Here is a 24,940-nt window from a genome sequence, read left to right on the forward strand (position 1 = left end):
GAAGGGATCTTTCTCAAATTTCATATGAAGGTTCCCCTTGGTGCTTAGTTATGCATATTGCGTTTTGAGACCAATCGGAAAACAACATGGCCGACAGGCAGCCATCTTGGGTTTTGACAATTGAAGTTTGTTATCGCTATTTCTGAGAAAGTACTGAAGGGATCTTTCTCAAATCTCATATGAAGGTTCCCCTTGGTGCCTAGTTATGCATATTGCGTTTTGAGACCAATCGGAAAACAACATGGCCGACAGGCAGCCATCTTGGATTTTGACAATTGAAGTTTGTTATCACTATTTCTGAGAAAGTACTGAAGGGATCTTTCTCAAATTTCATATGAAGGTTCCCCTTGGTGCCTAGTTATGCATATTGCGATTTGAGACCAATCGGAAAACAACATGGCCGACAGGCAGCCATCTTTGATTTTGACAATTGAAGTTTGTTATCGCTATTTCTGAGAAAGTACTGAAGGGATCTTTCTCAAATTTCATATGCAGGTTCCCCTTGGTGCCTAGTTATGCATATTGCGATTTGAGACCAATCGGAAAACAACATGGCCGACAGGCAGCCATCTTGGATTTTGACAATTGAAGATTGTTATCGCTATTTCTGAGAAAGTACTGAAGGGATCTTTCTCAAATTTCATATGAAGGTTCCCCTTGGTGCCTAGTTATGCCTATTGCGTTTTGAGACCAATCGGAAAACAACATGGCCGACAGGCAGCCATCTTGGATTTTGACAATTGAAGTTTGTTATCGCTATTTCTGAGAAAGTACTGAAGGGATCTTTCTCAAATTTCATATGTAGGTTCCCCTTGGTGCCTTGTTATGCATATTGCGATTTGAGACCAATCGGAAAACAACATGGCCGACAGGCAGCCATCTTGGATTTTGACAATTGAAGATTGTTATCGCTATTTCTGAGAAAGTACTGAAGGGATCTTTCTCAAATTTCATATGAAGGTTCCCCTTGGTGCCTAGTTATGCATATTGCGTTTTGAGACCAATCGGAAAAAAACATGGCCGACAGGCAGCCATCTTGGATTTTGACAATTGAAGTTTGTTATCGCTATTTCTGAGAAAGTATTTAAGGGATCTTTCTCAAATTTCATATGTAAGTTTCCCTTGGTGCCTAGTTATGCATATTGCATTTTGAGACCAATCTGAAAATAACATGGCCGACAGGCAGCCATCTTGGATTTTGACAATTGAAGTTTGTTATCGCTATTTCTGAGAAAGTACTGAAGGGATCTTTCTCAAATTTCATATGGAGGTTCCCCTTGGTGCCTCGTTATGCTTATTGCATTTTGAGATCAATTGGAAAACAATATGGCCGACAGACCGCCATCTTGGATTTTGACAATTGAAGTTTGTTATTTCTATTTCTCAAAGTACTGAATGGATCTTTCTCAAATTTCATAAGTAGGTTCCCCTTGGTCCCTTGTATTGCATTTTTGGACCAGTCTGTCCTGAAAACAACCTGGCAAACAAACAGCCATTATCGTTAAATCTCAAATTTCTTATATAGCTAGGATTCCCTTGTTTGAAAAGTACTGGAGGGATGTCTCAATTTGCACAGATTAGTAAAATGAAGGGAAAAGTAGAGAAAAGATCAATCTGACATGGAACCTATGAAGATCATTCAATGGTGGGCGCCAAGATCCCTCTGGGATCTCTTGTTAGTGTTACTGCTTGTTTGTGTGGTAGAAATAGAGAATGCACACAAGTAATGTTTATAACATTTAAATAGTTGTATATTTCCTTCAAAATGTGACTCATGAAAGAGTTACATACTCCTTTGAGATATAAAGCCACAGTACTTGATTATTATCCCTATATCTGTGAGTAAACTAACCCTTTACCTCATATGACACCAATCCATGATAATTTCTGTTTTTGTGTTTAAATCTGAGAATCACAATGGCGGCAGCGTCTGCACAGGAGATTTCCATGTAATAACTCAGTTTTTCTTTGTCTGATCAAACTCAAACTTCATACAGACATACCTTGTGAATAGTGCTTGCGTGGTATTGCTTTTCCGACCCTGAGGTCAAGGTCACTATTACTAAAAATAGAAAATAATTTTCTGTGCCATAATTCAAGTTTCCTTTGGCTGATCAAGGTCAAACTTCATACAAACCTCCCTTACCAAATGGGGCTTGCTTGGGATTGCATTTCATGCCCAGAGGTTAAAGGTCAAAGTCGCTGTTACTAAAAAGAGAAAATTTGTTTCTGTGTGATAACTTATATATGTGGATTATAAGCTTCAAGCACACACAGAAGAGATCTTTGCTTTTTGTTTAAATTGTATCACTTTCTTTGTAAACACACAACATGCTGCACAGGTGACACATTCACTTCCCTGGAATTCTTGTTGAAATCAAAGGCCCGGAGTTCTGACAGCTCACATTTACAGTTGTTTAAATAAATGTTCAGTGAGTAGGGGTAATTCACTCAGAATTCAAATAACCTCATTCTAAAGTATCACAATATGTAAAGCATATATGGCATTTGACATGTACAGAATTTGGCTTGTTGACATGTATAGACAGTAGATTGTTGACATGTATAGACTGTAGATTGTTGACATGTATAGACTGTACATTGTTGACATGTATAGACTGTAGATTGTTGACATGTATAGACAGTAGATTGTTGACATGTATAGACAGTAGATTGTTGACATGTATAGACTGTAGCTTGTTGACATGTATAGACTGTAGCTTGTTGACATGTATAGACTGTAGCTTGTTGACATGTACAGACAGTAGATTGTTGACATGTACAGACTGTAGATTGTTGACATGTACAGACTGTAGCTTGTTGACATGTATAGACTGTAGATTGTTGACATGTACAGACAGTAGATTGTTGACATGTACAGACTGTAAATTGTTGACATGTACAGACTGTAGCTTGATGACAAGTATAGACTGTAGATTGTTGACAAGTACAGACTGTAGATTGTTGACATGTACAGACTGTACATTGTTGACATGTATAGACTGTAGATTGTTGACATGTATAGACAGTATATTGTTGACATGTATAGACTGTAGCTTGTTGACAAGTATAGACTGTATCTTGTTGACAAGAAAAGACTGTAGCTTGTTGACATGTATATACTGTAACTTGTTGACATGTATAGACTGTAGCGTGTTGACATGTATAGACTGTAGCTTGTTGACAAGTATAGACTGTATCTTGTTGACAAGAAAAGACTGTAGCTTGTTGACATGTATATACTGTAACTTGTTGACAAGAAAAGACTGTAGCTTGTTGACATGTATATACTGTAACTTGTTGACAAGTATAGACAGTAGTTTATTGACATGTACAGCCTGTTGCTTATTGAAATATAATCTTTGTTCAAATGACCATTTACAGTTTGAAAGTCAGAAGGATTAAAGTAAAAAAGTAAAGACGACAGCCGAAGAGGTTAGAATTGAAGGTCATAGTTATTAAGCATCTATTTTATTGCTAGAGTCCATTCATGGAATGATATTTAATTGATAATTTTGTGTTAAAGTATTTTTTTTACAAAGCCCTGTTTATACATTAATATATAACCAATCTGATTTTTCTCTACTTGTATTCTGGTATTGTTTGATAAAAAAAACTGTTGAATATTTAACTGTGTTGCGTTACTTTTTCCATAGTTTAGTTATATCTACATTCACAGGTCAAAGACAGTACGGTGACAAAATATGGTGATGCTTCTCTGATTGTGTCTTGTGATCCATAAGGTCATGATAACCTTCAAAATGTATTGCTAACAGCCTATGTCTGCTGTCATGTGCTATTTGTTTAATTCTAAAGAGCTAGCTAGTGAGATTAAATGAGGCCCGTGTACCTTGTTCCTTTTCCTTTATAAATCAGCCCTAGAAGTGATGAAGACGTACTCTAAACCGTAGAAAACCGTTTCAACCGTCTCATCAGATAGTTGGCTATTCAAAATCGCCCATGGTACATCGTCTGTCCGTAAACAATCCTTATCAAATATCATATGTAGGTTTCCCTTGGTCCCTAATTGTGCATATTGAATCTTGAGACTGATCAAAGGGAAATAGAAGAAGAAAATGGTCATCTTGTATTTTGACAGTTGAAGGTTGACGTCACTATTTCTTGATGAGTACTGGAGGGTATATGTAGGTTCCCCGTGGTCCCTAATTGTGCCCATTCAATTTTGAGTCAATAATAGAGACGGCCATCTTGAATTTTGATATTTGAAGTTTATGTTCTTTCTCAGAATAATAATGTAGGTTCTCCTCGCTTCGAAACGATTTCAGGGAAAGGTAGAGAAAAAATCCGTCTTACAGAGATCCCAAAAAGATCATCCGATGATGGCCGCCAAGAATTGTATAAAATTTGTTCAAATTGGGATCAACCGTAATAACCAACTTTGACGGTGAACAGATAAATCGCCCTTAACCAATGACACTAAGTTCCGGCGATACTTGAATACTGTCAAAAAACATAGATAAAATTTAATGTGACAGAAATGTTTGGGAAATATTCGTGGATGAAATTACAACTACTGTGCCACATGGTCTGCATACCAGAAAAATATGTTCCCAACAAGAAGGGGAAAGGTCAACGTAGAAAATCCGATGGTAATCTGTCCCCGTTCATGATGTATGCAAAAGTGTCTCTTTTCAAATATGAAATACATGTACATGGAATGTCTACAGAAGCACTTCTCACGAACCAATAGTTTCTGTAAATCGTACAACAGGTCGAGTTTAAGGTTTGGTTTATTATTGTATCTTGTCGTTTCAGTAATTGTCATTTAAAGAGGACCCGGAGGAAACGGCGACATGTACTTTAAATATACTGTAATGAAACCCAATGACGTATTAGTAAAGGGATATCTATGAAGAGAAATCGTTTGATCAAAATATGTTTCACCAATGGTTTTATTGCTAAATGTCAAATAAAATACCGGTAATCATACTTCAGTTTTACATTCATGAATAATTTACTTGCACCAGTGCATTCGCCTGTATGTATAAACCTCGACTGACCTCCCGGACATAGTTCGGTCTACTGTTTGTTCTCCTTTCTACAATTCACCAGTACTTGTAATTCAACATAATGTAATTAGGTCAAATTACACCATTTTATAATGGTTGTAATTTTCATATTCCTTTATGCTCCAAAAACGTCAGTTTAGATGAACCATTAAATAGATTGCTTGATATCATTCGTTTGTGATTTGTAATTCAAAGATACAAACATCTACCTACAATGTACCTACATTTTTTTTTCTTTTCAACGAATCGTTCATTCAAATTGCGCTCCAAGGACAATCTACAATTCAGAAATATAGTCACTGCTTGTCGATACACTTCTTCACACTGGTAACACTTGAGGTGTATCGGTAATAATTCATTATAAAAGAAGTTTTCTTTTGATAATAACGGTGAGACGCACTTTTAACTGATTTGGATCAATTTATCTACATTTCAATAGTTATACTGCATACTACATTTCCAATGACCACAGCCATAACATCCCCCACCCACCCACCCCAGAAAAAAAGCACAAAGATGTATTACAAAAAAAAAAAAAAAAAATCTTATACAGAAAAATAGGACAAACGATTGCATCATTTATATATCCATTTTGACATTGTTTACCTGAAATTGTGCGTTAAGGTTCTAATTTGTTTTTAGTTCCCCAAGTGTATCACTACAATTTTAACAAAAGACTTGAACACTGTCAGTGATGTGTTAGGTATTGTGATCATAAAATTCAATCTATAAAAACGTTGACTTGTACTGATAAAGAAATCGAGGTCGAGAGATGCGCAAAAATATAGTACAGAGAATCTCGGACTAACGGTATGACGTCAACATCGGTGAGCTGTGTGTCGGTTCAGTTCTCTGTAATAGAATAGACTGTTTAAATATCTCATTCGGCATAAATAGATTGTTAAAATACCTTAATCGGCATAAATAGATTGTTAAAATACCTTAATCGGCATAAATAGATTGTTAAAATACCTTAATCGGCATACATAGATTGTTAAAATACCTTAATCGGCATAAATAGATTGTTAAAATACCTTAATCGGCATAAATAGATTGTTAAAATACCTTAATCGGCATACATGCAGTGGACGCCGAACTTTCTAAAAAGATTATCAGGTCAGATTTGTAATATATGACATGGAAATGTGTTAGCCTTGTATAGCGGATGTAGTGACGATTATACTTCTCTCAACCGACATTACACAACACCGATAATTACAGCAATTTCCCCGAACAATCAAATTGGGGACTCGTCCCCGTATAAATAGTGTGGACTCCTGTTTTACCAGCATCCTCGCACTAACAATGGCGGGCTTCAGATATATATTTGTCGGGTCATGTCTGTTAATCTGTTTGGTGAACGGCCATCCAGACCTCCGTGATTTACTCATGAAAAGACAAGGAAGCGAAGAAGGTACGTCTTTATTTACCAGTCTCTTTATTTACCATACTCTCTTTATTTACCAGCCTCTCTTTATTTATGGGGCGCCGTTTTACTATTTATTCCCATTTGGTGATATCACCCATTCGAATAGGTGATATCACTTAATGAAACGAATAGGTGATATCACTCATTCGAATAGGTGATATCACCAATTGGAATAGGTGATATCACTTAAAAATATTCTTAAGTGATATCACCTATTCGAATAGGTGATATCACCAAATGGGAATAAATAGTAAAACGGCGCCCCATATTTATTTACCAGCCTCTCTTTATTTACCAGCCTCTCTTTATTTACTAGCCTCTCTTTATTTACCATCCTCTATTTATTTATCAGCCTCTCTTTATTTACCAGCCTCTCTTTATTTAACATCCTCTCTTTATTTACTAGCCTCTCTTTATTTACCAGCCTCTCTTTATTTACCATCCTCTCTTTATTTACCATCCTCTCTTTATTTACCATCCTCTCTTTATTTACTACTAGCCTCTCTTTATTTACTACTAGCCTCTCTTTATTTACCAGTCTCTCTTTATTTACCAGCCTCTCTTTATTTACCAGCCTCTCTTTATTTACTACTAGCCTCTCTTTATTTACCAGCCTCTCTTTATTTACCAGTCTCTCTTTATTTACCAGCCTCTCTTTATTTACTACTAGCCTCTCTTTATTTACTACTAGCCTCTCTTTATTTACTACTAGCCTCTCTTTATTTACCAGCCTCTCTTTATTTACCAGTCTCTCTTTATTTACCAGCCTCTCTTTATTTACCATCCTCTCTTTATTTACTACTAGCCTCTCTTTATTTACTACTAGCCTCTCTTTATTTACCAGTCTCTCTTTATTTACCAGCCTCTCTTTATTTACCATCCTCTCTTTATTTACTACTAGCCTCTCTTTATTTACTACTAGCCTCTCTTTATTTACCAGTCTCTCTTTATTTACCAGCCTCTCTTTATTTACCAGCCTCTCTTTATTTACTACTAGCCTCTCTTTATTTACCAGCCTCTCTTTATTTACCAGTCTCTCTTTATTTACCAGCCTCTCTTTATTTACTACTAGCCTCTCTTTATTTACTACTAGCCTCTCTTTATTTACTACTAGCCTCTCTTTATTTACTACTAGCCTCTCTTTATTTACCAGCCTCTCTTTATTTACCAGTCTCTCTTTATTTACCAGCCTCTCTTTATTTACCATCCTCTCTTTATTTACTACTAGCCTCTCTTTATTTACTACTAGCCTCTCTTTATTTACTACTAGCCTCTCTTTATTTACCAGTCTCTCTTTATTTACCAGCCTCTCTTTATTTACCATCCTCTCTTTATTTACTACTAGCCTCTCTTTATTTACTACTAGCCTCTCTTTATTTACTACTAGCCTCTCTTTATTTACCAGCCTCTCTTTATTTACCAGCCTCTCTTTATTTACCATCCTCTCTTTATTTACCAGCCTCTCTTTATTTACCATCCTCTCTTTATTTACCATCCTCTCTTTATTTACCAGCCTCTTTATTTACCAGCCTCTTTATTTACCATCCTCTCTTTATTTACCATCCTCTTTATTTACTAGCCTCTCTTTATTTACTAGCCTCTCTTTATTTACCAGCCTCTTTATTTACTAGCCTCTCTTTATTTACTAGCCTCTCTTTATTTACCAGCCTCTCTTTATTTACCAGCCTCTCTTTATTTACCAGCCTCTCTTTATTTTACATTACTACTTTATTACCAGCCCCCTGTCTTTTTACAGCCTCTTATTTACAGCTCTCTTTATTTACTAGCCTCTTTATTTACTAGCTCTCTATTTACAGCCTCTTTTTTACTAGCTCTACTTTATTACTAGCCTCTTTATTACCATCCTCTTTTTACTAGGCTCTTATTTACTAGCCTATTTAAGCTGCTTATTTACCTCCTACTTTATACAGCCTCTCTTATTACTAGCCTCTCTTTATTACTACTAGCCCTCTTTATTTACTAGCTCTTATGTTAATAGCCTCTTTATTTACTAGCATCTTTTATTGTAACAGCACTCTCTTGTTTACTAGCTTCTTTATTCTAAACCAGACTTTATTTACTAGCCTCTTTATTTACCATCCTCTTTATTTACTAGCCTCTCTTTATTTACTAGCCTCTTTATTTACAAGCCTCTCTTTATTTACTAGCCTCTCTTTATTTACTAGCCTCTCTTTATTTACTAGCCTCTCTTTATTTACCAGCCTCTTTATTTACCAGCCTCTTTATTTACCATCCTCTTTATTTACTAGCCTCTCTTTATTTACTAGCCTCTCTTTATTTACCAGCCTCTCTTTATTTACCAGCCTCTCTTTATCGACTGAATTAAGAAGTTGAGAGATACTTTACACAAACTAACCCACCAACTGTCATTTGTCCCCTTGGTGTAAATTCTTGCGTATCTACCAGAAGCGACAGCTAGGCTCCAAATTACTGACTTAGAATAATTCATCATAACAAAATGCAAAATGGCTACATTTCCTAAATAGACCAGTCTTATTTATTTGCTCGGATAGATGGGTAGATATTCCCTAAGAGATTGTTAAGTCTTGGTCTAAAATATGTCCACTCTTAGATGTGTATGCATCGAGGCAACTATTTTAGGCATTGCTCAAAGTGAGTCCCTTTCTTGAAGTCAAAGGGGTAACTTCAGCCGCTTGTGAAAAAGTGCTACGCCGTAGACAATACATGATTTTTATCGGAAAAACGGAAGAAGAAAAAAGACTCGTTTGTGTTTTTCTACAACACCAGAAGTTTACACACTTTAATATGTTACCGCCCTCGTAAAGTTTGAGCTTCCCCTTTATCTTTTAAATCAAAAATAGGTTATTAATTGTATCCCGAATGACTGTTTTCCTGTCCTCATTTATATTTTGTTTAGTCTGACTCTCGTGTCACGTTGAGTTTTCCATGTGATATGGAAAGTGGGCGATCCAATCTGTGCGTACGTGTACACGCTACATGAAGTAACTGGCTGCGATATTGCGTGATGCTTACACATGGTTCCACACAATACGATTTGTTGGGAGACGACAGCGAACAGTGATGGTTCGACCAAAATAAAAAATCGGTTTTTTTTTTTTTTTCACCCGCTCATTGTACCTCTACAAACATATAACAAAAACAGGTACATACTTTGAAATGTAGGTTAATTTGTACAGGTTAGATAGCATTATTTAGTTAGGTCATCAACGTATTTACATTGTGGTTATTAACATATAGAAAATCAAATGTTCTCGGTCGCTGGAGTATCGCGTTGATAACCAGGGAGGATGGTAGCAAGCAGTGTATAAGCTGTCGGAGCTGTATATCTTTAGCAAAAAATACATGAAACAAGAGTATTGTATGATTTGATAATTCGTTTTAAAGAAAAACAATAGAAAAATACAGAGATAATATTACCCGAATTAAGAAAAGGTAAAATACTTCACCGACGATGTAATCTAGGAATCTCGGTCCGATACAAATTATGAGTATTGACAATGGAGTCACCATGATATCAAAAATACGATTTGAACGTTAATTATTGTTTTAACAAAGTCTAAAATCCCTCTCCACAAGTATATATTGACGCACTATACTTATAGATTAATAATTCATAAAGAAATAATGGAAGGAAGACGGATCTAGAAATCTGAGAGTAATATGAATTGCTACATTAGGAAAAACGAGCATGAGTAGTGACAATGGAGCCACCATGATATATATCAACAAGCGTCGAACCGACAAAATCCAAATTACACAAGGAAAAATATGTCCCATTGAGAGTAAATAACTACAATGTATTTTTGTAATTGTCTATTCTCTTTCTTCAAATCGATGTTAAAATGTTAAAAACAGTGTACGTGTCATACGTTATACAAACTTTTGACTTCAAAGACCAAACACGAGAGCTACCAAGGATGACCATGTAATCCATGTCAAAGGGAAGCTTGATATTTAATAACTGTTGTGATACATTGACTGAAACCAAACACCTGTATTTTTAACTCGTCAGTCGTTAGCTTCCCGCTGTTTCCTATTTTTTTTCTATTGTTTGTCTTTGTCTTCCTGGCCAACAGGAAGCGTCCGCCTGGTAGGTGGACCGACAGACTATCAGGGTAGAGTGGAGGTATTTCATAATGGAAGCTGGGGCACAGTTTGTGACGACGAATTTGACCGATATGATGCCCAAGTTGTCTGTAGACAGTTGGGACACAGGTATGTATTATGAAGGCAGTGATGACATCATTTTGGCTAATTTCAAGCTATTATATCAGTCTACTTAATCAAATCTTGATCCTTTACTAAACAGAAGCGAAGATGAAGATGCGGTTTTAATTGGACTGAGCTATTACAAAAACAACTCTAATAATGACTATAGTAGATGTGAAACAAAACTTCGATATATAGACACATGGAAATGTTTGTACCAATATTTGCGAGATAAACTCTCCACCTTAAAAGATAACAAATACCTATACATGTTTTCTGTGCTGTTATAGTGGCGGTAAATTGACCAAGTTTGCAGCCAGTGAGTACGGTCAAGGAGTAGGACCGACATGGATGGATAGCGTATCGTGTGAAGGAGAAGAGGGCAGACTCGTGGACTGTGATTTCCCTGGATGGGAAATAGAGGACTGTTCGCATTTCGAGGACGTCGGCATCAAGTGCAACCCTGTGGAAGAAGGTTTGGACTTTTTTTTTAAATACTTTAAAAAAATATTCTCTCAAGTCACCCAGGACGAATATCTTTTGTCATCTCTCTTTGTCAGTCGTCGATCTTTCATAAATAATTGACATTTTGTATTTCTCGAAACATCTCAAACGATTTTATAAAAAATAAAACCTGAGAAACTTGCATGGCCAAAGATTCACCAAAAGATGCATAAAAGCGAACAGGAGAAGAAATCTTGGGACACGTCGGACAACCACGGGGACTTCACTTTAACATTGATGACAAGAATCCTAGTCGAGCAATTGACAGTTAATGTGCTGCTATATTCCCAAGCAAGGTTTAGCTATTATGAAATTATTAACAAGTATCTTTTTCAAGAAGCGCGGAGTCAGGAACTCGCATTGCTAATCTACTTTCACGATGGTATCTTTAAAGCTACCAGATGTAATACATGATAGAATTGTCATGTGTGTAATAATACTTTATATAGTCACCTAGGTCTCTTTATTTCTAGGGAAACTGAGGCTATCCGGTGGCGTTACACTCCTTCAGGGCAGACTGGAGATCTTCCATGATGAGCGTTGGGGTACTGTGTGTGATGATGGATGGACTCAGGCGAATTCTCTTGTCGTATGCAAACAATTAGGCTACAGGCAAGTATGATGACTGGTTTTGGTTAGTACAACCCGTTGGGTTTTGAAATTTTGCTTCAGTAGTACCTCATCAACTCAAAGCACTGAAAAAATACATGACATCTGCAAAGTACACTGTAGTTGAAATAAAGGCACATTCATTGTGTGATACTGTGCATATTAAAGAGGCGAAGTCACTGGAAATTTTATGTGCATCTCATTGCTCATGTTTCATAAATCTTCCAACATGTAAACCCAGCGTTGGTTTCACACCAGTATTCCTTGCAAATATTGAAGAAGAAAAAAACATAATAAGGTTAAATGAAAGTCTGAGGATGTTGATACTAAGTAATAAAGTATACTTTTTATTTAATTGAGATGTGTGAGTGTGTGAACGATTTTGAACATAATGTTGATGTTTATCGTGTTAAACATTGAAAATAAAATAAATACAAAACAACATTCCATGCAACAATGACAAGATTTTCGTTAATCCTCGATTTTCATTGTGTAAATCATCTCTTATCTTAGCGGAGGGTCTGTCCTTGAACAACCTATTAGTAGAGGAACAGGTCCAATCTGGATGGATGACGTGCTGTGTTGGGGCGTTGAAGACCGTCTTTCAAATTGTAATTTTCCTGGCTGGAATATTGAGGACTGCACTCACTCAGAGGACATATTAATTTCTTGTGATCCACTAGAAGAAGGCAAGTGTTGTAAAATAATGTTTAGGCCGGGTATTGGTTGGGGAACGCGTTAATTGGTAATGCTTGGTTGGGGAACGCGTTAATTGGTTATGCTTGGTTGGGAACGCGTTAATTGGTTATGCTTAGTTGGACAACGCGTTAATTGGTTGGAGAACGCGTTAATTGGTTATGCTTGGTTGGAGAACGCGTTGATTAGTTATGCTTGGTTGAGGAACGCGTTATTTGGTTATGCTTGATTGGGGAACTCGTTAATTGGTTATGCTTGGTTTGGGAAAGCGTTAATTGGTTATGCTTGGTTGGAAAACGCGTAATTGGTTATGCTTAATCAATAGTAAATACTCCGTTTTAACAAAATGATCTATGCAGCCAGGATTTCGTACAAACTCCAATCTACTGAATATTTTATGCATCACGATTTTATTCCCAACATTTCATCGCCCATTGTACAAGCAGAAAGGAAGCTTTGTGTATGATACAGCTAAGCCTGGGGAGGTACGTAAGACTAGGACTCGTATCGTGCGTTTGAACATGGAGATAAGAGTTCGTGTTTAAAAAAAGAATCGAACAAAAGAAACACAAGCGAATAACACCTTTAGAATCACTTTTTAAAATAAAACATGCGGCATGTATTGTATAAATCGTGAGTTATGCTTATGACCAAAAGTGTGGAAATGGAAATGTTTGAGAAATCAAAATGGGTATCAACTTTAGGAATACCATTATTTCCTTGTGTGTTGACAATGTTACTTGTAATTGCTGTGGACTTTTGGTCTTTATGCATACTTTCAAATGATTAAGGAAGCATGTTTTAATCATTTTTCAACAGGAACTATTCGACTGGTTAATGGTCAAAATGACCATCAGGGAAGAGTGGAAGTTGTCCACGACGGTAGATGGGGAACTGTTTGTGATGACGGCTTTGACCAGAATGACGCACAAGTTGTATGTAGACAACTTGGATACAGGTAAACCCTACCTAAAGTGAAACTAGTAATTTTCGAGCGATGAGGATATTTGTTGGTAATGGAAATCGATACATTATGTATATATAAACCCAATAGACTTAATACTAAGGGGAAATGTATCATATTAAGATTGTTATCATTTATACTATTCGAGAGCAAACCATGGCACTAACTGTATAGTTTGTATTTATGGGATATAAATTGCTTTAGTACAGCATGAAACAGATTCTTGTGTAAACATCACAGATGAAACATTTGGTGATAATTGATTATAAAATAGATGAAAGAGATGGACTTGAGGGATTAATTGATATCCATATCGATAACGAGATCGAATGAGTGTAACATCGACTAAAGTATGAAAACAACACAGAGTACCGACAATAACGAAATCATCATATTCTTACTCAAAATCGATAAAACGAGGCAAATAGGAACTGAAATATTTAAATTACATGGAGACGCTTGAACAATTACAATGAGGATATGACCAGATGAAAGTCTCCACATGTATTTGTATTTCCATGTAGTGGTGGCAGTGCTGTCGGGGAAGCAGTTTTCGGCAGAGGAAAAGGTCCCATTTGGATGGATCAGGTCACGTGTTCAGGAGATGAACATCGATTGGCGGAGTGCGAATTCTCCGGATGGAGGGAGGAGGACTGTTCTCATTGGGAAGACGTGGGGGTGGTATGCAATCCGGAGGAAGACGAGATGAATGAGGTTGAATCGAACAATACACCACTTTAGTTCGGGAGATCGAGGCAATGAATTACTGCCAAGGCATGTTTATGTGCGAAGATATTCATTGCTTTACATAGTGTATATAGTATCGTGCTAAACGGTGTACATTTGTATGGTATTGTCAGGTGCAGAGCCAAATCAGAAAGAAGAAACATGGCACAAAACATTTTACAGAACCTCAATACGTTACCTCGTACGATTATCAACCGGGATATTGCGATGTGATGTTCTCTGAATCTGCACAGAGAGCAAATCATTACGGGTATTTATGTAATATCTTACACCTGGCAATATCGATACCGCACTGCGGGAAAAAAGCTATAGCCCCGTTAAACATTTCACATTTCATTTGCTTGATGAATAAATACGTTGTAAGCAAACAATGCCATGCTTGCTATTTATATTTCACGTAAACTTGGTGTATTAACGTTAAACTTTCCTAATGCTGAATTGTTATCTAATAACATTAATGGAGTATATGTTTCCAGTTTGTGTATTGGTATCGGCCGTCAGCGATATCTATGTAGTTCAACAACAAATTACTATTTAGGAGACCAAATAGAACACCACGGATCTTGTAAATCTGACACTTTACAGAAACAATATATTTATTGGTCGCAAGATATTATAGAGTTGAATGTTTTATTTTGTAAATTTCTTTTGAAAATTAATTTCGAAAATTAAAGTATAGTATTAATAAAACGTATTTTTCATGTGAAGACCTAATCTCTTCATCGCTTATAAGATAGTAAGTAAGCTGACAATAATAGGTAACAATAAACAATTCTGTTTAAATATGTAAAAGGAAGAAGCTTAGTGACATGGTGTGGAGAGTAAGGTCACCTTACTAGCTCCGGTTAGTGGGAATTTCCCTTTAACGTAGTGACAGGGTGTGGAGAGTAAGGTCACCTTACTAGCTCCGGCTAGTGGGAATTTCCCTTTAGCCTAGTGACATGGTGTGGAGAGTAAGGTCACCTTACTAGCTCCGGCTAGTGGGAATTTCCCTTTAACCTAGTGACAGGGTGTTGACATTTAGGTCACCTTACTAGTTCCGGCTAGTGGGAATTTCCTTTTAACGTAGTGACAGGGTGTTGACAGTAAGGTCACCTTACTAGCTCCGGCTTGTGGAAATTTCCCTTTAACCTAGTGACAGGGTGTGGAGAGTAAGGTCACCTTACTAGCTCCGGCTAGTGGGAATTTCCCTTTAACCTAGTGACAGGGTGTGGAGAGTAAGGTCACCTTACTAGCTCCGGCTAGTGGGAATTTCCCTTTAGCCTAGTGACAGGGTGTGGAGAGTAAGGTCATCTTACTAGCTCCGGCTAGTGGGAATTTCCCTTTAACCTAGTGACAGGGTGTGGAGAGTAAGGTCACCTTACTAGCTCCGGCTAGCGGGAATTTCCTTTTAAATATTGGTAGGATGCTCTACCACTTCAGCTACCTGATCGTCGATGATCGTCACGGTCAGGTTCCGCTACAAATACATTTATGGCACTTTCACGTAAACTGGTTGGTGTGATAATTTTGACCTGTCTATAAAGGCAACCTGTCTATAGTGGCCGTTTTCTACCTCCCCTTGGGCGGTCTTTATAGACAGGTTTGACTGTATACCTAATTAAGCTTTGACCACCAGTTATCATTGTAAATGCAAATTGTACTTTCATGTAACAGGCATGGATGTTTAGCACAATAAAAACAGAAAAGGGAAAAAGGAAAAGCCACGTTATGTTGGAAATAATGTAATCATCAAATTTTAAATTTTTTTTGAACAGTCAAAATCAGTCTGGCATTCCAATACCATTGATGCTATTTGGCTTATCACGATAATTGGTCCTGACTCTGTACGACACTTAGAGTCAATTCAGATGTGCGTGATGTTCAACACCGTATTGAAATCCCCTCCGCATTACTCTCCACGAAAACCGTTCCAGTACATCGAGTAGTACTCCATCTTTCGTATGCAGTGGAAACGTTACGTACATGAATATCTCGTCATCACTCTCAGATAAGTATCTCTTCATTTGCAAGAAAATATGGTCAGAAACCTCCTCTTCTTTACAAACATCGCCATAGAAATCTACATTAAACCGTGTCCCAGCTTCGCATCTATATTTGTTTGCAATAGAAACCAAGGTCGGTGTAGGTATTTGTCGTTGTTCGTTATATTTAGGATAACTAGCATACATACTCCGGTCAGAGGTCAGGAAATGGGAAATGTTGAACATCCGGATTTTGTACGGAACAGAATTGACCACTATGAAATCCTCGGGAAATAGCTGACGTGTCGATTCCGAGGAGCAGAAGAGCTCCGCAAGAGAGCGGTCATCAACTATTCTCAGCGCGTCAGGAAGAGAAACAGATTGGAGTATCGTCTGAATAGTCCTGTTCTCAGCAACCAGGACGATTCTTCCCTAGAGTAACGCAACCAAGAAATAACGGTTAACTTAATATACACTCCTGGTTGAGTTTGCGCTCTATTTGCTCGTTTTGGTAGATGATACAGTTCTGTTTCGTACCGATACATTTTCTATTCATCCTTCCTGAATACCGATACCATACTGAACTTAACCCATTGATAAAACCACCAGCACACATTTGATCAAAAGGTGATTCGGTTAATCGCAGTTTAACAACAATTTTAAAGACCTGGTGAAATCGTATCTGGTAGAACTAATTTGACATACTTTCACGAAAATATAGCACTCTTCAGCTTCTTCTATCTTTAAAGGAAAACACACACAGGTTTTGAAGTAAAGGAGAAATTACATTTTAACTGATCAAGCAATAAAGCTTATCACCGTTTGAACAATTGGCCCAGATAGACACTTACATAAATCGGATACTTCTGTAATATAACGTTTATGTATGACGCAGTTTTATATTCATTATTCGGGACATAGTGTATCTGTTACTAATTAATAGTTAAAGGTGATATTATATAAAGACGTATATTTCTCCCACCTTTCACTGATTTGTCTCCCGTTTTGAGTGTACAAGATTTCTCTGTCTTTTTTAGCGCGTGCAATCTGTCATACCCTAGGGTGTGACAGATTGCACGCGCTCACTTTCTTCACCGGAAGTACATGTACTACAGGAACTACTTTTTTTGTTTACATTACGTCGTCTGCTACGTCAACAAACAAATTGTGTACACAATAATACAGGTCTACAAAGCGATCTCGGAGATGTTTCAAACAGGTGACACTGTTACGGTTGGTGGAAATGGTAGGAAGGGCAAAATTGTTGACACTTTTCGTCCTATTGGAACATACATAATGTTTAAAGTGCAAATGACAGACTCTGGTGAAATCGTTAGTGCAGCTAAACATGAGTTAGTAAAGGGATTGCCTGATGAAGATTTTCAATTTCTGTTCGACGATCACATGAATGATTTTGATGCTCCCGATACACCTGTCCTTGCTACATCTAGACCTAGACCTACCGCTACAGCTCCTCCTCCGCCTCGTCCTACACCTTCCTGTGATGTTAATCCTCCCCCCATGCCAACCAAAGTGACCTCTTCACCCCCTCTCTTAGATTTGTAACCATGGATCAGGACAGCATAGCCCAGTTTGTCTCCGAGCAGGAAAACCGGAATACGATGAAAAAAACTCTTTGCAATATAAATCTGTTACGCAAGTTTCTTGATTCCGAGAACGAACAAAGACTTATCCATGAAATACCTGTGCTCGAGCTAAATACCTACCTGACCAAATTTTTCATATGTGTACGACAAAAGAACGGATCAGAGTACCAGCCTGGGTATTTGAGAGGTATGATGGGGTCGTTTGAGAGGTACCTAAAGAGACACCGATATGGGACAAGTCTGATTACAGGTTACGGGTTTTCTGGCATGCGAGAGGCCTTACTGTCAAAACAAAAAGATCTTAAAAAGAAGGGTTTGGGAAATAAACCTATGGCTGCCGATAGGACCAACGACACGGATATTGACAAACTGTACACACATGGACAGTTGGGTAACGAAACACTCACTTCGCTATTAAATACACTCTGGCTGAACAACACCCTGTATTTCGGAATGCGGGGAGGGGGCGAAGAACACCGGTCACTCTGTTGAGGGGATATAGAACTTTGCCATGACAACGACACAAACCGGGATTATCTAACCTACAATGAACGTCAGACAAAAACACAGACGGGGATCGACATAAACAACATACGTGACAGCAAACCAAGAATGTATGCTACGCCAGAAAACAAGTCTAGGTGCCTGGTCGAAACTTACAAAGTGTTTAGTGACAAAAGACCTTCAAATTATTGTATGGATGACCACCCATTTTATCTAGCGCCTGTAACGGACGTGTCAAAACCAAACATTCATTCACAGTGGTTTCTACGGGGTCCTGTTGGTCGACATAAACTCAGTCAACTATTGAAAACCATGGTTAACAAGTGTGAACTTCCCGGTACTGAAAACAGGCGACTGACCAACACCAGCGTCCGAAAAAATCTGTGTCAAAAGTTGATGGAGAATAACGTGCCCGACATTCAGGCAGTCCACATCACTGGACACAAAAATCCCCAGTCTCTAAACAACTACAAACAACTGAACAGTTTCCAAAAACAAAAAATGTCTGCCATTCTTTCAAATACAAATGAATCCCCCAACTGTAGGCCTACACCTGAAACTGAGAGCACAAGCGCACCTACCTGCACCGATCGCGACAAAATTGTTCAACTGTCACAAGTAAAAAGATCGCACAACAGCATTTCCTTGTGCCCAACTCCGTCCGATGTCACAAGATCGGTGTTTTATGGATCCACAATCAGTGGGGGAACATCTAACATCCATTTCCACAGCCATAATGACAACACAAAGTCGATTTCAAAGCGACCTCGTGTGATTTACTCCGAGTCGGACAGTGATGAGTGAGTGACGTCACCCCACGTGAAATGGATGAATGGAAATGTATGCATATTTCCCGCGGTTTTTTTGACATGTTTAAAATTGTGTTTCTTGCTACAGAGACATATACTGCTGTTGTAATGACAAAACAATTAATGTTGTTTGCATAATGCAATTTTAATGTATAACTGAAAGTACCTGATAAAATAAATAGCTGTGAATTATTTGAGACCTACTTTTTCTTGCGTAAAGATGTTGGTATGCAAATATTTTGAGGCGTGAAGTACACTGCCTGACAGATGATATTCATACGCCCATGTGTACTTGTTTACAAACAGACGGAGATCGCCGATGGGAAAACACATAAAGAAAAGAGGTGGGAGAAAAATAATCATTCCCTACCTTGAGGGTGTAACAAAGAAATCTCAACCTTCGGGGGAGATTCTTGAATGTCCAAACCCTCGGCAAGCCTCGGGTTGGACATTCAAGAATCTCCCCCTCAGGTTGAGATTTCTCTGTCACACCCTCAAGGTAGGGAAAGATTCTATTAGTCTTTGTTCAAGTCGTTAAAAGAATTACTGAAAGAATAGACAATCATTGTTAAAATATTACCTAAACAATAGACAATCAATTTAAAAATATTACCGAAACAATAGACAATCATTGTTAAAATATTACCGAAATAATGGTATCTGTGTAGAAAAGGTAATCTTGAAGTTAGGGAAGATTGGATAAGTATATTCTTTATTTTATTCCAAATCACAATTGGATAAACTGATATATACCTACCCTTTGCCAAACAAGTTGTCCTCCTTTCAGAATGGCACTATCCCTGTGATCAGACGAAAACAGCGTAAACGATTCTCTTCTTACAGTTTTCGAAGAGTTATGTAGACAATATTGCCTCATTTTCGTGTAGATTCCTTTGTTCTCGTATTCCTTCTTCACTCTAGCTGCGCGAATAACGATAGTCTCTTCATCATCGATAAGAGCAGCAAACATAAAACTCACCTAATAGATAGAACACGTAGCAAAGAATTACATTGAAACAAATATATCAACATTAATGAATTGTGGATATGAAACGTGATGTTCTGGAAGTATAAGTGCATTTTTATGCTTTTTATGTACATTGTACATACTGCTTTTCGGATCAAGTTATTGTCTAGTTCAATGCAGATATTGTAATTTCAAAGCTGAACTGGGTGAACAAATTATATATAGTGATAATGATTCTTGTCATTTTCCAAATTGTTTGAAATTCCAATATCAAACAGCATATAAATTGTGAAAAAGTGTGACAGATAGATGCCATCAAAATATCACTTTTACCCAATAGAACCTATAAAATGACCAGACAACTAAACCTAATACATCGAGATTAAAAATAGTAAGTAGCAACATACGAAACAAAGTATATATTTACATGGAGTTACCTATTAAAACCAGGTGTTCGGGTGGGTAAGCGTCTTTGTTCACCACAACAGAATTTAAAGACAATCATTTTGAAATTAGATGTGGTCTCTTATTACAGGTTGTTTCTGAATCTAAAGTATTTCATTTACTTGATGGAATTAAATGACAAATATAAAGAATTACATAATCCACATAATTACTTTTTCAACTAATTTTGATATTTTAACCAACAAAATTTGAACGAAATCTCACCGTATCTTCAGTTCTTAAATGAAATTTATTTTGAGAAAGAAACACACGAAAATTTCTACAAACCATCTGGTTGCCAATACATCCACAATATCCGATATGGTTTTCTAATAGGCGATGGTATTGACTGGGCAGGTAGTCCATGCCATTGTAGAGGTGGGTTCGTAGGGATACAACTTCGTTGTAGTCGGAAGCTGTTGCTTTCCGAAAGTGGACACTGTCCATTGTGAACAGTAGGCATCAGAATATCTAGCAACAAACAGTTAAATCATAATCAAAATCAATATCGGTAAGTAGTATACACTTCAGGATGTTAATTTCTACGACTCGAGATTGCTTCCTGGAATATAAAGAAGAAATAATTTTCTCAACATATTTTTGGTTGACAATTGTTGGAAATACACATCCTGAATCCTGAGATTGACAGTAAGAACATTCACTAACAGAATGTATATATAGCTCGATGGCAAGTTGCAAGTAATAAGTAAAAGCATTACTCGTGCTGTAAGAGACCGAAAACATTACTCGGACAAGTCAGCAACTAAAAGAAATCTGCTGCAATCATTCGAATAGCATCGCGACCGAGGAATCTTCAAAATAAACGAACCATTTTAGATATCTGAGTTACAAATACTGCAGAGCCTTGTTATATTTCCCCTCGTATCTTTTTCCACTTACCATGATAACAACGAACAAATATGAACATACCAATTTTTATTAACCATTGTTAAAATATCGTATGCATATCGCTAGCTTCATCACATGGAACATGCAAATGATTACTATATAACAAGCTGCTGTCACGGGACATCGTTGTTAGCTGTATTGTCGTACATATGTCTTATTAACTATCATTTAATCTTCTTATTGAATTTATATACCAATAGTCATGTCACTTACTAAAATGGTATGTTGCCCTGGAATTGACGTGATATACGGTGCATGATGTAGTGAAGAGTGTAACGTAATACCCGAATCACTGTAATGAGGTCAGCCTCATTTCCCGTAAACAATAGACCCTGCCTACAGTCAATGTTACTTCCGCTTTCGAATTGCGTATATTTATTATCATATGGAAGTCTAAATATCGTTATATCTACATAGCATATACAATTTATGTGTTAGTCAACAATCTTTCTTTGATCTGCTTTTTGTTTCTGTTTTAAAATATGCCATTTTAAAACTTGCAAGCAAGCATGTCTTTTTTATGTGTATGAGTACTTACTACCTAAATACGGACTCGTCCCTGACAAATTTATTCTATAAATAGGCACACATGTATATATGATAGGTTGACATGTAACTGTTATCTATTCTCGTGTTGTCGTTGATCTTGATAAAACTAAGTTTAAGGACGTATTAGCATGATATCGGTCTATATTATGTATCCGTATGTAATGGGTTGTCTTCTGAACTGAATGTCACGGTGGTGCCGTAGTTGACTTTAGTGTTTTGATATCAACAGTCTTTACATAACAGCAGGCTTTATTAGAAATGTTAAGCATGTTTATCTTTTGAAAGTTTATATCTATCTTCGAAATTGATGTGCCGCATTCAAAAAGTATTAAAATCAATAATCAGTTCAACTTTTCCATCCGTATTTCATATAGCGAAGCATTAAAATTCTCATGCAGTTCCTATTTTATGCTCTCTTTTTTTCTCTTTTTTTTTTGTCTGGTGCATTGTTATGTCAAGTTGGGTTTTGCCGTAAATTTCTATTCACACTTCCTTCGTTTCGTGCAAACACTGTGTTGTTCTTTCATTATTTTATGTTGACGCTGTTATGTTTTTTTATCCATTTGAACTGACACCCCTTTTATCCGTTTGTGTTGACACCCCATTTATTCGTTTGTGTTGACACTGTTATGTTTTTTTATCCATTTGAATTGACACCCCTTTTATCCGTTTGTGTTGACACCCCATTTATTCGTTTGTGTTGACACTGTTCTTTCATCCATTCGTGTCAACACAATTAAACCCGGGTTGACTGAGTGACATATTTAGTGACTGGATCCAGCATACACCAAAAGCAACGGTAGTTATCTTGACATCGAGTCGCCATGATCTTTTACTATCATCTATTCTCTCTATGCAACCTTTATGACTATATATTTTGTATTTTCAAAGGAATTTAGATCATTTACGTTGTGTATGCATTAAAAGGGTAGGCTAGACTTGGTACGGGTGCACGTCACTCAAGTGTAACTTGTTAACATGTACATTACCTGATTGCTGTAGGCCGAACCAACTGAGAGTATTCGCCGGATCTACTAAATTATAAGTGCAACAGCAATAGCACATAGGGCTCGAATTGGCCAGCTGCAAACAGCAGCAACGCATTATGTCGACATCAGACGACACGAGGTATATGGACGTCTTTTGGTTTAGTGGTCCATGGACTGGAGAACGACCACGTTGTGTAGACGTCTTCAGTGCATATATCACGTGATGTCGACGGGGAATAGACGCTTCTTTTGCTCAGTAGACATTAGTCTTTTGACCCGGAAATAAGAACAAACCTTTTGTGTTAAATATTCATTGTAAACATCATCAGAGTGTTTAAAAGAGTTGTGTGATTTGTAGAGTAAACATCACGTATATTTGTAAGTAAATGAATTGTACATTTTAGTAAGTGACCACCTCTCTGGTTTGTTTTGAAATGCATACTACTCTCCTACACTACAGTTGCGTCATTCAGAATGGCAGCAGACTCTTAAGTGTCATCGTTATTCTCAACTTGATTTTAAGATTCGGTTTGGTGTATTTTGTTTAACGTCCTATTAGCAGCCAGGGTCATTTAAGGACGTGTCAGGTTTTGGAGATGGAAGAAAGCCGGAGTACCCGGAGGAAAACCACCGGCCTTGGTCAGTACCATGCCCATGTAGGTTTCGAACTCGCAACCCAGAGGTGGAGGGCTAGTGATGGAGTGTCGGGACACCTTTTTAAAAAAAAAATCAAAAGATTTAATCATCAAATTGAAACGAACATAACACATACATACAAATACAGTTAGTTACAACAGTATCACACAACATACACATCCTCACCCACACCCCACCTTCACTCGCACACACTTACCGCCACGTGCAATAACACTCTGGACACCTTAACCACTCGGGTACCGCGTCCCTGTTATGTTAACAGAAATATTCCAGCTATAAATTCATCTCGGTGGTAATCTTATTTTAGTAATATTATTTTGGTGGTCATCTCATTTTAGTGGTAATCATATTTTAGTGGTAATCTCATTTTGGTGGTTATCTTATTTTAGCTGTCATCTTATTTTATTGGCAATCAAGCGGTGATTTTGGTAGATGTTTTCGGGATTTAAGAGTGGATGTCAGCAAGCATCGAGCAATTTTGGCAAAATATGGAAAGTGTGAAAATTACCAAAATGCTTCAAATTTACATATGTTGGTCTAAATGTAATATCATTCAAGGAAATAGGTATCAAGTATCAAAGTGATCACCGTTGCCATGGAAACCGACAAGTCTTTAAAAAACCTAATCAGACTCAGTGGGATATTACAATATTTAAAGAAATTAATTTATTATAAATTTCTGGTGTTACATTTTTTTACTTTTTAAGTTTATAGTTACTTAGTGCATATCATATAATAATTTTAGACTGAAAAGGATAACATCTATCAAGACTTTTAGCCCATATAATATAAATTGTCCAATATACTACCTATTTAAATAGGGATATCAGGTGGTAAAAGTATTGCTATTTTTTTCTTAATCATTTGCCAGCCAATTTTTCTTTTGATTATAATGCAACATTAAGTACATAAAATATAATGTATAATCATTAGCTTCATCGAGGTTGTAGATTGTAAAAAAAGAGGATTTAGTATTAATACCATTAAATCTAAGCTATTGAGAGGGACGAGTTATCTCCCCTGTTGGAACTCTTTGATGAAAGGTACAAAAAGTTCATTGTTTACATGGAAAGATGGATACCACAGTTCACAGCATTCTAGACAGTTATGGTAATTGAAAAGACATGAACTTCTTTTTAGACATGGGAATCGGTTAAAATAATGTTTGTATGGAATTTCCTTTCGATGGAAAATAAGGCACATATTTTTTTAAATATATGTAACAAGTACAACCGGTTATTCCTGTAATATTAACTATACAAAAGTATACATAATTGTAATCTGTACAATATTTTCAATTATAATACAGTTGTTAAAAATTAGTAAACTTATTCATCTCTGTTTTTCAGA

General features: G+C 36.9%; 2 protein-coding genes across 2 annotated transcripts; one reads left to right on the forward strand and one right to left on the reverse strand.

The window, feature by feature from the left end:
- Nucleotides 1-6,338: 6,338 nt before the first annotated feature.
- On the forward strand, nucleotides 6,339-14,804 carry LOC117319338 (neurotrypsin-like). The gene is made up of 7 exons (XM_033874173.1): nucleotides 6,339-6,444; nucleotides 10,539-10,677; nucleotides 10,962-11,146; nucleotides 11,649-11,787; nucleotides 12,298-12,473; nucleotides 13,300-13,438; nucleotides 13,969-14,804. Exons 1-7 carry the CDS (start codon nucleotides 6,420-6,422, stop codon nucleotides 14,183-14,185), a joined length of 1,020 nt encoding a protein of 339 aa, XP_033730064.1. The 5' UTR covers nucleotides 6,339-6,419; the 3' UTR covers nucleotides 14,186-14,804.
- Nucleotides 14,805-15,911: 1,107 nt separating this feature from the next.
- LOC117319378 (histidine N-acetyltransferase-like) lies at nucleotides 15,912-23,280 on the reverse strand. Its single transcript, XM_033874200.1, has 4 exons — nucleotides 21,609-23,280; nucleotides 20,775-20,957; nucleotides 19,833-20,054; nucleotides 15,912-16,587 (listed from the first exon to the last, which is right to left on the reverse strand). The coding sequence occupies exons 2-4, from the start codon at nucleotides 20,931-20,933 to the stop codon at nucleotides 16,033-16,035; spliced, it is 936 nt and encodes a 311-aa protein (XP_033730091.1). The 5' UTR covers nucleotides 20,934-20,957; nucleotides 21,609-23,280; the 3' UTR covers nucleotides 15,912-16,032.
- Nucleotides 23,281-24,940: the final 1,660 nt, after the last annotated feature.

This window comes from Pecten maximus, chromosome 2, assembly GCF_902652985.1.
Source record: "Pecten maximus chromosome 2, xPecMax1.1, whole genome shotgun sequence".
Taxonomy (NCBI): domain Eukaryota; kingdom Metazoa; phylum Mollusca; class Bivalvia; order Pectinida; family Pectinidae; genus Pecten; species Pecten maximus.

Coding starts and splice junctions, on each gene's coding strand:
- LOC117319378 (XM_033874200.1), bottom strand. CDS start 20,933: ATGGACAGTGTCCACTTTCGGAAAGCAACAGCTTCCGACTACAACGAA. Junction 20,055..20,774: donor GATGTATTGGCAACCAGATG/GTTTGTAGAAAT, acceptor TCTATCTATTAG/GTGAGTTTTATGTTTGCTGC. Junction 16,588..19,832: donor GACAACTTGTTTGGCAAAGG/GTAGGTATATAT, acceptor GCGTTACTCTAG/GGAAGAATCGTCCTGGTTGC.
- LOC117319338 (XM_033874173.1), top strand. CDS start 6,420: ATGAAAAGACAAGGAAGCGAAGAAG. Junction 6,445..10,538: donor AAGACAAGGAAGCGAAGAAG/GTACGTCTTTAT, acceptor CCTGGCCAACAG/GAAGCGTCCGCCTGGTAGGT. Junction 12,474..13,299: donor TTGTGATCCACTAGAAGAAG/GCAAGTGTTGTA, acceptor ATTTTTCAACAG/GAACTATTCGACTGGTTAAT.